This window comes from Lycium ferocissimum, chromosome 8 (genome assembly GCF_029784015.1).
Source record: "Lycium ferocissimum isolate CSIRO_LF1 chromosome 8, AGI_CSIRO_Lferr_CH_V1, whole genome shotgun sequence".
In the NCBI taxonomy this organism is placed as follows: Eukaryota; Viridiplantae; Streptophyta; class Magnoliopsida; order Solanales; family Solanaceae; genus Lycium; species Lycium ferocissimum.
In genome coordinates this window covers 44,159,660-44,176,412 of record NC_081349.1, presented here as the reverse complement: position 1 = coordinate 44,176,412, position 16,753 = coordinate 44,159,660, and the positions used below count along the sequence as shown (strand labels likewise).

The 16,753-nt window shown below is 33.4% G+C and overlaps 1 protein-coding gene across 1 annotated transcript; it reads left to right on the top strand.

Moving 5' to 3' along the window:
* The first annotated feature begins 2,586 nt into the window (after positions 1-2,586).
* LOC132068571 (probable RNA methyltransferase At5g51130) lies at positions 2,587-11,295 on the top strand. The gene is made up of 8 exons (XM_059462210.1): positions 2,587-2,809; positions 4,438-4,552; positions 4,724-4,771; positions 5,233-5,503; positions 5,692-5,779; positions 5,893-5,958; positions 10,740-10,808; positions 10,902-11,295. Exons 1-8 carry the CDS (start codon positions 2,696-2,698, stop codon positions 10,989-10,991), a joined length of 861 nt encoding a protein of 286 aa, XP_059318193.1. The 5' UTR covers positions 2,587-2,695; the 3' UTR covers positions 10,992-11,295.
* Positions 11,296-16,753: the final 5,458 nt, after the last annotated feature.

Below are 16,753 nucleotides of genomic sequence, written 5' to 3'. Positions count from 1 at the left end.
CTTTTGACACTAATTCTTTTTTCTCAAAAGAATAAAACATAAAATGATAAATTGAAATCAAAATCAAACAAAACAATACAAAATGTAAAACTATAATCATGACATAGATTTATTGGTGTTATATACATACCGTAGAATAATTAAGAAACACATAAAGGACATACATTAATCCAAAGAAACATCCGTTCCCTTTTGTTTTAAGCGATATTTGTTTTTTTCAATTTAAGGAAATTAGGTGATGCAAATTAAAAGATGACTTATTACAATTGATTTTTTTGCTTTAAACTTAAGGGGCTCCGGATCGTTTTAATTTTTTGTAATGTTTTAAAATTTTTCAAGGCGTCTTATTTTTCTGCCTGCTTATCAAACTTCTTCCTATTTTGCTTGTTTGATTTAATATTCAAACACCTAACCAAACTGTTCGTTCGGTTCGTTTGTTGAAGTTTCGTCTGTCTTCCCGGTTTTCGCATTTATGCCTACCTAATGCCAACACCAACAATTAACTTCGTCTAGATATTCTGAAACTAGTTATTTACTTTGAAACCGATAAGTCTTGCAACAAAAAACAAAGCAAATGGACGGTACTCTACCCGCCCAATTTATAATTTTTCGTTTCAAATTTAAACCGCTTTAACTTTGATCAATATTTTAAGATGTATTTTTTCAAAAAATGATATAGAAAAGTTGATCTTATACATTTTTCATTAGTTTTAAAATATAAATTTTAATATTAAAATATTAAATTAATCTAATCCAATTTAACTTCAAAGTTTTTAGTTAAATCGACTCCTCAAAAGTTTCTAAAAGTCATTACATAAATCGGTGATTTTGAGGACGTAATTTTTTTAGGCTTTAGAGAAAAATTTAGATAGTATTGACCCACATTGTATTGTCCCAATCAAAGTATAGTCATCCCAGACCCCAGTCAAAGCTTTCACAGAACAGAACCAAATGGAATGCAAAACTAAGCGGGTCATTTGCCCCTATTTGTGCTGGTCTTTAAATTTTGTCTTTTCAAAATGGCACCAGCATTTTGGGCTGCATATGCTTACGCATCACACATCCAAGCTACACCCGCATCCTAAAATAACTTATATCCATCTAAAAGATAAGCCAATTCTCGCGCCAAAAATTAAATACCAAACCCATTTGAGGGGGAAAATCGTGCAATTACTTCAAACTAAGCCTCTCTATTGGGCCAAGTCGGGCCCAATCCAGTTAAACCCCAAATCAGCACGGCCCATAAGATCCCAAGGAGGCTGAGTTGGGGTGGACAGAGGAGGGGGCTAGACCATGTCGTGATCCAAATGGATTTGTTTCGCACACAATATCTTGCAGGATTTATTACTTGCAAAAAAGAGCAAGTGCATTCTATGAAAAAGATGAAAAGGTAACTAATGACATGGAAGGTCTCAAGTTTTCTACAAAAAATTGTTGTTACTTTTCATTAACACAATTAGTTGAACGAGCGTAATAAATGCTGATAGCCACTCAATAGACTTGCTGATTTTCAACAGTTCTAAGACTTGCTCATAATTAACAAAGGAAATACATTAATCTTTTTAATTTCTTTCCCTTAATAAAGTTAGGCTTTGAAAGAGCTATCAGTAAAATACTTTATCCATTCATCAATTATTTAATTAAGAAACAAACAAATCTTTGATCCTCTAATAAGATTGATCTTTGGTGGAACCTCAAACAGCATGGATTAGAGGAGCCTAACTGAAGATTTGGTCCTGTACTAGGAATCAAAAAATGATCTGAAAAAAAAGCATATTGTTCAAAAAAGTCAAAAAGCTCAAGTACACGTAGAAAAGTAGCTAGTAGATGGCTTACAAATAACGATTTTACAAAGACTTTGAGACCTTTTTTAACTACAACTTTTCCTGTTACTACTATATAGTTGGTGCAATCACAATCGGCATGAAATTAAATAATGAGTCAAATGTCATGTTTTTCTAGTTTTAATATTTTAACGGAAAACGCTCAAATATGCCATCCAACTATCGAAATGAACATTATGCATCAAGTTGATTGGGTCAGTTCATTTATGCGTCCATAAAATGAATGACTCATTGTACCCATCGAACTATAAAAATATTTCATTTATGCCACTCATCAATAGTTTGACTCATTTATCGTCATCTATTATTAAAAATGACTCATTCATGTCATATTTGAAGAAAGTTGGCTTTTACAATATCACATACTTATACGTAATCTAAACTAGATTATGGTTGTAAGTGGGTAAGGTGTATGGGTGGGATATTTTATTAATTTGGTATTTAAAATTGGCCGGTTTAATTAAACGACGTAGACCTCTAATTGGAGACCACGCAATCGTCATATTCAGATATAAACCTAGGCGTTAATAAAAAATGGCGTGACGTAGCCATTTTGGTAGCAGATATGACGATAAATGGTCAAAAAATATTGATAAGTGGCGTAACGAAATAATTTACTTTATGGTTTGATAACGAACAAACTATCTGATTGAGTGACATGGCTTACATTTCGATAGTGGATGACATATTTAGGTATCTTTCCTATACATTTTTAATAAAGAAGGACATTCCACTAAAACAAAATACAAAAAGGGCAAAAAAAAAAAAAGCGACCAAAATCCTTAAAACATAAAACCCTAAACCCCAAACCAGATTGAGTGCTTAAACCCTTGATATGCCATTGCTTTTCAATGAAGCAGCATCAACAGAACAAAGGTAATCTGGTGACGACGACGACTACCCAGAAGAAAAAAAGAAAAGAAGTAGCTGTGTTTGGTAATTATAGAAATTACTATGGCTATAGAGTAAGTCTTTTTTTTCTTCCTACTCTTTCTATATTCTTTTATCGTTAATTGTTGGGTTTGTGGGTGCTAATGGATCAGTTTTTCATGTTTTCTACTTTTATGATTTATTTGGTTATTTCAATTTATAGTGTCCAAAATCCATCAATCATTTTTATATAAAACCCTCTGTTTACATTCATGAAAGAGAACTGCTATTTGAGAATGAGCAAGAAAGAAAACAATTACAGAAAACTTAAACGGAACGGTGCGGGGCGCTGAAAATTGAAGTATTCGGTGCAGGTTAATGTTGGCTATCCGCGGGTTAATGCTGAACCCCCCCCCCCCGCCCCGTTGCCATCCCTATTTGCAGGGGGTGGCTGAAGGGGAGGCTAATGAAGCCTTGCTTTAGGCTCCCAAAAACTTTATTTTTTTAATAATGAGTTTTGTGATTTTATTTGTTTATGTTTCTCAAGAATATTACCCTATAAACAAAAAGTATGAAAAAGGTGAATATATGCCTCTTAGTAAAAATTGTCTTTAGGCCACTAACATTATTGAGCCCTATTAGGTAATGTCTGATATGATTATGGCTCATGACTATAAGGCAGGGAGATGTAATCGTGATTTTGTCTACCGAAAAATATAGTAAAGAAGGAATCTAGGAATATGTTTTGCCGTGTTACAGTTCTTGGGTTTATCTTTTTACAATCTTTGACTATTTTTCCAATTCAAACCACTTTTAATTTATACCGTGGACATATGACATATTGGCATATCCCTAAAAATACTTTGGGTCCTTATATTCCTCGGGGAACCTTAATTATGTCATTGAACCCGTTAATATCGGAAATTTAAGTCTAGAAACCTACGGGGCTTTACACTTTTGGATCAGAGCTTCCTTTACTTAATGCCATAATTACCATGTATGCAAGATGTGAGGACTTGAATTCTTCAAGAACTATGTTTGATCATTCACCCATGAAGAGTATGGTATCATGGACATCTATCATTTCAGGACTTCTACAGAATGGAAGACTCGGAGAGACACTAGATATGTTCATTCGCTTTAGAAGTGAGCTGACCCTCACGAGAAGTTTACAATGCTTTGCGTTGTGGGTTGTACTGCTCTATAAAACTTTGTATGGGGCGATTTAGCTGATTTTAGACTCCAAATCTCTTTTTCAGTGTCTTATCAATCACATTAATAGTATTTTGATTTTTTTTTTTTTTTAATAACTTTTGTGGTCTTTTTGGTCCCAATTATTCCGTTACTCAAGATATTCGTTTGCGTTACCTTTAGTTAGAATATTCATCTACCCCATCCATCGCTGCATTTTTATAACAAACATCAGCAGTGTAGACAATTCATCGCAGTGTATTTAAACACATAACGAATCAAGTTTTCCCCACACCTGGTAATTTTTTTTTTTCTTGGTAGCGGGAGGTTGAAGCTCTTATCTATTTTCTGCTCACTTCCTACATATTACTATTGGTATGAATCTAATCTAACAGAAGGGACATCATCTCCAGCGAAATTTAGGTTTCTATTGCCTGCGGATCTTTGAGAAAATCTTACTGCAGTGTCAGAATCTCTCTTTGTTTTGTTCCCTTTTAATTGGACTCTCACTGTTTGGTTTTTTTGTGCACAGATAGGTCAGGATTCGGAGGAAGATCCAAGGTTAAAAGCTATGAAGAAGGAATGGTTTGAAGGCAAGGATTGTCTTGACATTGGGTGTAACAGTGGAGTGATAACAATCGCCATTGGTACAACTTTTTTAATTGCATATCTGATTCTGAATTTGGATTTCACCTTACATTTACTTGCATATGTGCCTTTTTATTGATAATCCCCGAAACATTGTCCATCAATAGATATTATGCATTTCCCTTCTCTTATCTTTTGTTAATATCAGTTTAACTTTTCTTTTATCACAGCGCAAAAGTTTAGTTGCCGAAGCATCCTTGGAATTGATATTGATGATGGTGAGTATTTGAACTTTTCATTTGTCTATATATGTGGTTCACACGTTGTTGATTCTAGCATGAGGAACTGATTAAAATGCAACAGCGTTTCATGCAACCAGTAAACTGCATATATTACTTTCATGGACAAGTCATAATTAGAAACGAATAATCAAAAGAGAATTTGCTTTTGTTTTTTTAACACATATAGTGCATTTTGCTTATTTTTTCTGTGCAATTGGCTCTTTAATCTGTGGTTGGATTATTGTGTCATACTATCGCTCTTTAATTTCTTTTCCCCCTTATTGCATAAATTTGGTCTCTTGATCTCTTTTCCGACTTATTGCCATAGTTGCAGACAATTTCATGTTTTGTTATCCAAGTGGTCATCTTAAGTAATGCGTATCTGATGGATTTAGCATTTAACTTAGAGCTGTTGGATTTAGTTTATAGCTTTGATTATCTCTGTTGACTCGTTCCAGCAAGAATTCAGGATGCCTATTGGACTCTCAGGAAAACAGTGAAGAGTACTAAAGCAGCGCCTGCAGGGGTTGCCAAATTGGAAGAATCTAAGAATTTAAATGGTATTAAAAACTATGTGGAAGAATCACCTAAGAAAAAGGCAAGGACTGATTGTACAGAATCTCATCATTTGCAAGAGGCAGACTTGTTTGACATAGTCTCTTTCAAGAAGGGGAATTTTGTTCAGAATTGGCATCCAGGGGAAAATACATCTTATGATACAATTACTTGGTAAGTGTTCTTTCCTTTTAGACCCGGTTTCTGCCTTTCTGTATCTCATAAGTCATATAATCTGAAGAAAGAGTAATGTAAAGCATGTTCGCCTTTCCTGTTGTGAATTTCTATAGAATTAGGTGCTAGGAGATTTTGTTTTAATTCCATGTACGTGTGCATAATCAATTGAATTTCTTTTGATGCAGTTTAAGCGTGTCAAAGTGGGTGCATTTAAACTGGGGTGATGAGGGACTAATAACTTTATTTTCGAAAGTCTGGAGGCTTCTTTCACCGGTAATATTTTCTTCTAATAGGGAAGCATCTCCCTGTGAGCAGGAAAAAAAATCATGAAAATGGGTACTGGAGATCACTTGCTGAATAACACTTGACTGTATTTTTGGTAACAGGGTGGTGTCTTTATTTTGGAGCCTCAGCCTTGGAGTTCATACTACAATAATCGTCTTGTATCTGAGGTATTCCCTTTCATATGTTTTTTTTTTTTGGTCAAACAGATCTTGATATTTAATTAAAGAGGCTCATACAGCGGGGTCCATACACGTATGTACGGACATATTACATGGAAGTGAAAAACAACAACTATTACTAGTATTATGAAAGACAGAAGGAAAGCTACTGCTACTACTATCCGAACTATAAGGGGGAGAACTTCTTGAGGAAGTATGAGTACAAAAGTGGTGGGGGTGGTTAGAGCTGCTGCGTACAAGGTAAGTCTGGGAGAGTGTTCCCATGGCTGGTGTTGATACGACGAGGAAGTGGATCGCCTGCGGCATCCTGCTGGAGAAGGGCTGTGAGGAAAGGTGGTGGTTCTTCAAAATACAAAATGGTTGTGGGAGGGCATAGTTGACTACCATAACTAGCTAATCTATCTGCTACGCTATTAGTTTCCCTGTGTGAGTTAGAGACCGTTGGGTTACCCAGCTTCTGCATGAGGGACCTGCAATCGTGGAGCAAATTGTTAGTGTGTGACGTGAGTTGTATAACCATTTCCCTGGCGTCAAGTGAGATAACCAATTTGTGGAAGTTCCTTTGCACTGCAATTTCTAAGCCTTTATATAATGCTTATAGTTCAATATTAAAAATATTTGTGTGAGTAGAAAGTCCAGCGAAACCAAAAATCCAATTACCATTTGAGTCGCGAAAGACTCGACCGTACCCATTACCTTGTCGAGAGTGAGTGTAAGCTCCTTCTGTATTTAATTTTAAGAAGTCCGGGGGAGGGGGAGTCCAATGTACATTTATGGTAGTAAGGTTTTTGACAGATTTTGATTGAGTGAGGTAAAAAAACTCCGATTTTCGTTGTTTAATGTTATCCATTGTTAAGTTCTGATGTTGATGGTGAAAAATAAAGTTATTACGTTGTAACCAGAGAAGCCAAAGCATGAAAGGAATCATGACTGAGAAGGGAATGGTGGATGGATCCTGGCAGATAGGAGTTGAGTTGCTTAATTTTTCGGATCCATTGGGATGGGTGTATCTGGTTTGTACTGTATGTTGTAATCAGGTTTGTGTTGCCCAATTGTTCCTAAAGATGGTTAGTCTTAGAACAGTTCAGGAAAATGTGGTTTAAGGATTCAATATGTGTGGGACAGTGGGGACAGTAGGGAGAATTTAGAATGCCAATATGATTGAGATAGCTATGTTACCTTCTCAAAAAAAAAAAAAATATGATTGAGATAGCTATTAGTAGGAAGCCTATTGTGACTACAGAGCCATAAGAAAGTTTTCAACTTTGGAGGAATGTGTAGTTTCCAAAGCCATGAATACTTATCAGATTGAGGTGTATTTATGTTTTGTTTGGAGAGAATGGCGTGGTAGATAGAGGAAGTAGTAAAAGAGTCTGTATTATTAAGATTCCATATGATTGTATCACAGGAATGTGTATTTTAGAGATGAGAGTTAGTAGGGGTTGTGGAATCGGGTATGGGATATCGTTTAAGTCCCAGGAATTATGTTTAATATACTTGGAGACAGGTGCCTTATATTCATGATCCGGTAGAGGCCCTTGAAGTGTTTTCATAAGAGTTAAGTCATTATCAATCCAAGGATCAGTCCAAAATTTGATTGAGGAACCTGTCCCTAAATTCCATTTTATACCCCGTTGGCAGTGGTCCGATCCTAAGAGAATATTTTTCCAAATGTAAGAAGCCGAGTGAGGGCAAGTAGGTTGATTAAGAAGATATTTCTTGCTAAGGGTTTGAACCCAGAGAGATTTCTTATCGTGAAAAAATCTCCAACTCAAGGCTGATAGAAGAGCTTGGTTTTTGATTTGTAGATTCTGAATGCCTAGCCCCCCGTCTAAGATTCCATTTGAGGAGATGCAGCTTCCTTTTTGATTGAGTGGTTCCCCAAAGAAAGTTTCGTTGGTAACGTTCGAGTCTTTTTATTAAAGTGGACGGGAGGAGATGATATTGCATGAGGTGATTGGGGAGGGAGTTGAGAGTAGATTTGATAAGTGTAGCTCTCCCTGCCATGGTTAAAAAATTTTGTTTTCGAACCTGCTAGTCGATTTTTGAAATTATCCATAAGGAATTGGTAATCTTTCATTCGAGGTTTATACTGTAAAATGGGAAATCCTAAATACTTTCCAAACTCTCTTCCCTCAGCTATATTAAAAGATGATCGGATAAAAATTTTATCATTCAGGGAGCAGTTATTGGAGAAGAAAATACGTGATTTTTGAAAATTAATTTTCTGTCCGGAAATGGAAGTGAAATCATTAAGGACATCAACAATGGTGTGGCAGCTAAGACATTTATTTTTGTAGTTAGAATTATGTTATCAGCAAAAAACATATGGGATAGTTGAGGGCCCGTAGGAGACAATTGGATAGGAGACCAGAGCTCATAGTCTACTGCTAGGTTGATTCTACGGGAGAGCATTTCCATACATAATATAAATAACCAGGGAGAAAGGGGATCTCCTTGGCGAAGTCCTCGTGTTGAGGTAAAGAATTCGGTGTTGGCTCCATTGTGTAAGATTGATATGGAGGACATAGTGACACAAGACATAATTAACTGGATGATATCACGTGTAAAATTAAAGTAGAAGAGAGTATCACGTATAAAAGTCCATTCTAGTCTATCGGAAGTCTTCTCCAGGTCTAGTTTCATAAGCATTGATGAAGTCTTACCTTTCATCTTAGCAAATTTGAGCATGATTTCTTGAACAATAATCGCGTTATCCGCTGCTCTTTTATTGGGTTGGAAACTGGTCTGAGTTGGACCTATGAGCTGGTGAAGGTATGGTTTAATACGATTTACTATAATTTTTGTAACTAATTTGTATAAAGTATTGCATAAACTAATAGGACGAAAGTGACTTGGATGGTTAGCATTCTGGTTTTTAGGTATGAGGCATAAGAATGTTTGGTTCACAGTGGAGGGAATGCATTTAGTACGAAAAACTTTCTGACAGAAGGCTAGAGTAGAGGAACCAGTTTCATTCCAGTATTTTTGAAAGAACAGAGGGTGCAGTCCATCCGCGCCCAGGGCTTTAAGGGTTTTAAACGAATGTACAGCATGACGTACCTCATTGTTGGAAAGAGCACGATTAATATGGTTAGCATCCTCACTGGTTAGGCCAGTGAATGACGCGGAGGGATCGACTTTAGGTGAGGAGATATGGTCAGTAGTGTATAGTTGGTGAAAGTAAGTGGTAATAGTATTTTTGATTTGTGTGTGGTCATAACACCAGTTCCTCCCACTATCTTTAAGGGTCGTAATACGATTTTTCCTACGACGTTGTAGTGTGGACATGTGAAAAAAGCGATTGTTAGCGTCACCTTCGTTAAGCCAAGAAATGCGTGACTTTAATTTCCAAAATTGTTCTTCTAACAGTAGTATATGATTATCTTCATCAGTAAGTTCTCTTTGGAGATTTTGTAGGAAATAGCTCGTAGGATAACTAGTGGAGCACTGAATGCCATTTAATCGGGCTAGAAGTAGCCCTTTTTTTCAAAAAATATTGCCAAAAGTATTTTTATTCCAAGCAAGTACAGTTTCTGTAAAATTATGTATTGCAGAAAAAATATCGTGATTACCAGCCCAATGTTGATGCACAATATGTATAAATTCTGGATGGGTAGTCCAGATTGTTTCTAAGCGAAAAATTTTATCGTCTCTTGGGGGGTGTCGGTGTTAGAAGTAACGGACAATGGTCCGAGTGAGCTTTAGGTAAATGTGGAATTTGGGCTTCAGGGAACAGGTTGATCCAGGAATAGTTTGCTAATATTCTATCAAGTCTCCCAAGAATAGTATATCCTGGTTTACATTTGTTAGTCCAAGTATACCTACTGCCTTTATATCCTAAATCGGCTAAGCCACAATAATTAATACAATGGGAAAACAAATCAACTCTAGAATTATTTAAAGGCCGTCCACCAAAATTTTCAGAAGCTCTAAGAATTTCATTAAAGTTTCCCCCTAGAAGCCAAGGTCCCTTATATGTGTCGTATATTTTCATGATATTATCCCAAAGAATACGACGTTGACTTAAATATGGGCTAGCATAAATTGCAGAGAATAACCAATGAGGGTCAGAAGGATATAGCTGGACCATGACATGAATTTCTTGGTTGGTCATTGCCCTTTCTTCTACTTGAATACGATCATTGTGCCACATGAGAGCTATTCCGCCCGACTGTACCTCTGCTGGGACTTGCGCAATATTAATAAAGTGAAAGTCATGCATAAGATTAGTATGATCCTGAAGATGGGTTTCTATGAGTATGACCAGGGCTGGATCTTGCCAATCCATGAGGGACCTAAACTGACGCCTAAAATCAGGGTTATTAACCCCGCGACAATTCCAAGCTATAAACTTCATGGCTGAAAGGACGAGAGGATTGACATTCATATGTTACTAGCTTTATATATGTCCTTTTTATTACTCCTTCCGTTTCAATTTGTTTGTCTTACTTTCCCTTTTACTTTGTTTCAAAAGGAATGTCACTTTCTATGCTTAGACCACAATATTTTAGCTGGCATATTTAGACCACAAGATTCAAAGGACATTGTGGTACATTACACATCTTTTAAGATCACAAGATTTAAGATTCAAAAGTCTTCTTTATTTTCTCGAACTTTGTGCCAAGTCAAACTTAAGAAAAACAAATTGAAACGAAGGGACTAATAATTTGTATGGCAAATACCTTATTTTGGGATCTGTTCCTTAGTGTACGAGAAGTTCTGAAATTTTTCCTTTGAAGCATGTTAATGTTTTCCTTGTTATGCAGACAACAAAAGTTAATTATCAAGAGATTAAGATCCGTCCCGAAGATTTTCAAGATATACTTTTGGACAAGGTACGTCGCAGAGAAACTTTTGTTTTTAAACTTGGAAGATAAGTATTTTGTGACTTGGGTAGGTAATACTGATGCGTCGATATTTAAATGCAGATTGGATTTAGAATGGTAGAGGACATAACGTCTAGTGCATCTGGTCGCAAAGCTGGGTTTAACAGGCCTATTTTTGCATTCTGGAAGTGATGCATTAAGTTTATGAAATTGCTTTTTTTTGTCTGAAGTGTTGTATATATACTACGGCTGATGATTTATTTCACCTTACTGATAATTGAATGTACATTTTTGCCTAACTGATAATTGCATGCATTGATAGTTTGTAGTCAAAATTTTGAAACAATTGGTCGTCAAATATAGGTAGTTGTAACTACTTATGAATGTTCATACATTAAATTAAGTCTATCCAGGGTAAGTGACGAATTAGAGAGACAAATTGGCATGTACTGGAATCATATGGTTGGCTTATCAAGGGTGGAATTAGTTTTTTACATTTGTTTGTTGCATCTTAAAAGTATGTCACTATTGGGGCATTTGGTTATTCAATCAAATATTGAGTTACTATTCTGTATTTAGATTGTTAAATTGTTTTTTGGAAGATAATATTATTTTAGGCTAGAAAGAGCTTTCTTGTTTAGTATCTATTTTCATTATCCATTAATTAAAGTTAAATGACAACATGTATTGCCTAATTTATAAAAGCCAAAAAGAAATGTTATTTGCATCAAACAATTAATGTAAGGTGTTTAAATGAATTCAAAAAATGGGGGACATTAACCTTCATGCTGGATAATATGATCTACTTTATTATTGAGGAGTACTTTTCTGCTATTGTTTGAATATTTTTTTTTGGGGACATAAAACTATGAACAGTGTCACGTACTTTTTAAACGTAATAATTTATGAGCATAAGATATATAACCTGTGGGACTATAGTAGGCATGTTGTAATAATTTATGCCCATCAGATCCCCTTGCATTGATTACCGAAATGATAGTCTTGCTTAATAAGCACGGAAAAGTGAAGATATTAGACCAATGAATGCGAATAAAATAAAATCCCGAAGTATAATTAAACTGGACAATAGCCCTTAGTGAACCCGCAACCACTTTTAACTTTTTTTATAAATGTTTAAACCTGCCCCTCACGGCTCCGCCCTGTTGCATTTAATTTTACGTCGGAAAGATTATAGGTCCATTTTAGGTGACGCTACTTTTTTATTTTATTATTTTTTTTAAAAACTTTTTGTATTTGAAAATAATTTATTTGAATTTATCATTTTCGTCTTAATGTCATATTTTTATAGTCACACAACGGCATGGCATGTTTAAAAGTTAGAAGTTCCAAGAATCTCTTTACTGCATAAATTACATAAACATGTTTACATAAATAAAATTAAAAGAAGAGAGCAATAAAATGGATAATTATCAAAAAAAAATTTGGGTTAATCATCCGGTGTACGGTTGCCGCATTGGAGTCCGACTAATTTGGATTTGCGCCGCATGGGGCTCATTCGGGGGAAGCATTTCCTACCAAGAATATTTTCATATCCAGAGCTCGAATCCGAGACCTTTGGTTAAGGGAGAAGCAGTCCCATCCGCTGCACCACGTAATTGTCAATTTTCATTTGATGAAGAACCTCCAACTATGTGAGATAACTCCCTCTAAGGACTAGGATTGGTTGAAATAGTAACACAAAGTAGGCGTTTGGCCATGAAAATCAAATATTTTGCACTTTATTTGGAACTAGTAAATTTGACCGCGCTTCGCGCGGCTATAGAAAGTGTTTTCTTCTATTAGTTTTTATAAATGAAATAGTATTTTACATTATAAATGCTGAAGAAGTAAAATTGACATGGCAATAAAATAAAAGCTTTAGTTAAAAAGGAAAGAAAAGTAAATATTTAAGAGAATTATCATTTGAATTCTTGCTTTTTTGGGTTTGTTCACATACTTGGAAAAAAAAAATAGATTAACAAAATTTTATTTGATAAACAATTTAGAGTTCCCACTAAATTTTCTGATTCTACCCAATTGGAAAATTTTGAAGCTTTACCGTAAGTACGAAGCAGAATATTGGACACCATATAATATCAATTTTACTTGGCTTTTCTTATTTGTTTATGTCATTGAGCATACAAAGGTTCATCTATAATTTATTTGATCGCATTAATGTAATTGTCTCATCGTTAGATGTGTGAATAACACTAACACCTATTCCTAGTAATGTTTATATTCTCTTCACTGCTTATAATTGTATGTTTTGACCTGTTCTTAATTTTCAAATACCCATCAGGATATATAACTGTAACGTCACATATGTATAAACAGATTATCGCCTAAAGTTAATTTTTTTAAGGAAAAGAATGAAAAATGAAGCTGCAACTTCATTTTCTTGCACAATAACACATATATAAAGACAACAATGAGAATAAATAAGAAATTGGGTCATATTTATAAAGTAGTGTTGACCCGTTTTCTCAAGTATCAGAAATTTTCTCTCCATGATTTTTGTAACAATATCTAACACCATTTATATTTTGATTTAATCAAATCAATTAACAAAGAAGATAAAAAAGAAATGTAGAATCAGAAGAATCAAAAAGAAAAAAAAAAACCATTTTTTTTTTTTGGCAAATCTGGACTCTTAAGGATCTTCCGTAAATATGTGAATACTAGTAAATTTGCCCGCGCATTGCAGTCGGTAGTACATGTGTAGAAATCACTGATTTCTTTTTTATAAATTTAATCGAGCTAAAGACATATAATTTTCATTATACCAAATATATGTATATAAAATAAGATATACATGCGAAAAATTTAAAATCTGTATATCTGAAAATACTAAAATATAGAAGAAAGAACAACCTCAATAAAATTAACGTTCATTACAAAAAAGTATCTAATACATATCTTCAAACCTTCTCTTTTTTGTTTAAATGTTGTTTATAAAATATTTAACCTGCGAGATGATTAAAAGAATCAAAATATGTCTGAATGATTAGTGTCGTATAATTTTTATGGAACAAAATTGATCTTTAATAATCAAGCACCTTTTCATTATTCTACTATATCTTCACGACTCTTCATATTATAAATATAAATTTTGACAAAAATAATTTGTAAGAAAAGAAATCAACACTTGAAAGGAAATACAAGAAATAAATACTAATGCAAAACAAAGAAAAGAAATTTAATGTACCATTTGGAGGGATATATTTCACCCGTTTATTTTCAATTTTTATTGTACAAACACCTCATTTATTTTTCAAAATTATAAAAGAAAATAAAAAGGAGGAGAACTAAAGAGAAAGAAGAAATCAAAAGAAATCAGATGATTTTTTGATATAATTCAATCCAAAATTTCAGTGTTTCCTCTTTTACTCTTTGCTGTCCTTTTCTCTCTTTGATTTTCTTCGGTGATGATTTTTTTTTTTCTCTATCCATATCCGTATCTAATTTTTCCTAGTTCTTCACAAATCATAAAACAAATCCCTCCTTTTTCTCCTCATACTATACCGTAAGATTTCCAAATATATGTTCTATTTTACAAAATTCTTTTCCTATCATTTCAACATATAGATTCAAAGAGCAAAGTAAGAAAGATTCGCATATACTTACAAAGAGAAATCTGATATGCTAATTCCTCTCGAGTGCTATATGTCAAAAAAGGAAAAAAGAGAGGCATAGTAGTAGTATTTCAATTTATAAGAAGTTGGTAACTGCCACCTTCGCCTTCTGCTTCCTCATCTATTTCCATCACTTTCTTCATATGTTGTTGTTTCTCCGCACCATTGATGTTGTTCATCTTTTATTACAAGTAGAATTCAGAAAATATGAAATTTTACCGGAAAAAGAGTTAAAAATAGTAGAGCTTTTCTTCGAACTGTTTCAGATCGTAGCTTCTTCTCTTCTTTCAAAACACTTCTGACAAGCATCATGTAGAGCTGTCAATATGGGCTTGGCCATGAGGCCGGCTCAAACCAACCCTTTATTTAAAGTATTTCGATATATATATACATCTTATAAATATTTACTAACGCGACGATAGTTTTATATTTACAAAACATAACATTACAAATCCTATACAAAAAACATGCTTTATATTTAAAAAAAAAAAATTAAATTATTTTTTATTTTTTTAAAAATCATTTTTTAAAAATATTTTTTTAAAAATTAATATTTTTTTTTTTTGCTCAAAAAAAAACTTATGTATGAAAGTTGTATGAAATGTGTATATCTCGCTCAAGACTTAAAAAGTTTGCTCAAAATTTAGTATGAAAAATGTATGAAATGTGTATATCTCGTCAAGGCTTAAAAATCCGCTCAAAATTGTGTGTATGAAAACAATATGAAATTTGTATCTTGCTCATGTCTTAAAATTTCGCTCACATTTTCATGTATAAAGTTCATGTTAGATTGGTAAAATTAATACAACTACAACAACATTGTATATAACTTTGATACAACATTCAAGACTTAAAATAATCGTCAAATTTTTGTGTATGAAATGTGTATATCTTGCTCAAGGCTTAAAAAAGTTCGTCAAATTTTATGTATGAAGAACGTATGAAATGTGATATCTTGATCAAGGCTTAAACATTATGCTTAAAATTTTATGCATGAGAATGGTATGAAATGTGTATATCTTCCTCAAGACTTAGAATTTCATTCACATTGTTTGTATATAAATTTCATATTAGGTTTCGGAAAATTAATACAACTACAACAACATATCAGTAACAATTTTCATACAATATTCAAGGCTTAAAGTTTTCAAAATTTTGTATATGAAAAAATTATATTAAAAATTTAAAAAATGCTCACACATACACATTTCATACAACTTTCATACATAGAAATATGAGGTAATTTTTAAGCCATTGAGCAAAAAAAAAAAAAATTAATATTTAAAAAATATATATAAAAATTAATTTTTTTAAAAATATATATATTTTTCCGGAAAAAAAAAAAAAACGAAAAATATATGAAAATCCGTCATGTTTTGTAATATATCGTTATGTTTTGTAAATAAGGAAAACTATCGTTACGTTTCGTAAATATTTCTCCTTAACACGTATATATACGTAGTTTTCCCTTATTTTAAATAGGTCAAGTTAAGATTTTTTTGGCTCATATAGAAAATGAGGCTCAAAAGCCCAAATTTCTTATTCGTCGGCCTTTCACGGTTAGGTCAAGCCCTTCGAGGCCGTAAAAGAATAATAAATTAATTAATTTTTAAAAAAATATATAAGTAAATTAAACAATAAGATAAAAAGTAATGAGAAAAAAGAATGTACTTACTACTTAGTAGTAATTAGAAACTGGAGTAATACTTTTTAGTCTTGGAATTTATATTATGTTTAATTTATTTTGAATGTGATTTGAATTAGTGATTAAAAATAATAATTTATATTTGTTCTTTGAATTTTTTTCTTCTATGATATGGATTTTATGTAAGAATGGGTAGTAGGCGATTCTATTTTACAAAAGTTTTGCTCAAATCATTGTATCAAAATTCACTTAAAAATGTTATTTTTAAGCATTTAAAAAACTCCAGGCCAAGCCCTACCCAGCTCGCGGCCCGCTTATATAATACCTGCCATTTTATATAATTAACAATTAAAGGGCCAGCCCGTCTCATCCCATTTAATTCTTTGGCCCTTTAGGGTTGGGCCATTTTGACACCATCAGTCTCGTCATATTTTACAAATCTCAGTATTAGAGCCTTCTAATATTGGGTTATCCGTAAACCCAAATAAATTACAATAAATAATACAATAATGAAGAGAAAATGAAAAGTTATACAATAAAGACTTGAAAATGGAAAGTTCATTGCCTATGTAACCTACCTAATGAATATGTGTTTTCAATCAGTTACAGTTTATCATTAGCCGTAAGCCCGTAGGCCGTAAGAGGTGATTATTAAGAAAATTTACCGGAGTAACTCG

Excerpts from the sequence above, each read along its gene's own strand:
- LOC132068571 (XM_059462210.1), top strand. The coding sequence starts at position 2,696 with ATGAAGCAGCATCAACAGAACAAAGGTAATCTGGTGACGACGACGACT. Across the intron at positions 4,553-4,723 it reads AGTGATAACAATCGCCATTG|CGCAAAAGTTTAGTTGCCGA; the intron begins GTACAACTTTTT and ends CTTTTATCACAG. Across the intron at positions 5,504-5,691 it reads TCTTATGATACAATTACTTG|TTTAAGCGTGTCAAAGTGGG; the intron begins GTAAGTGTTCTT and ends CTTTTGATGCAG.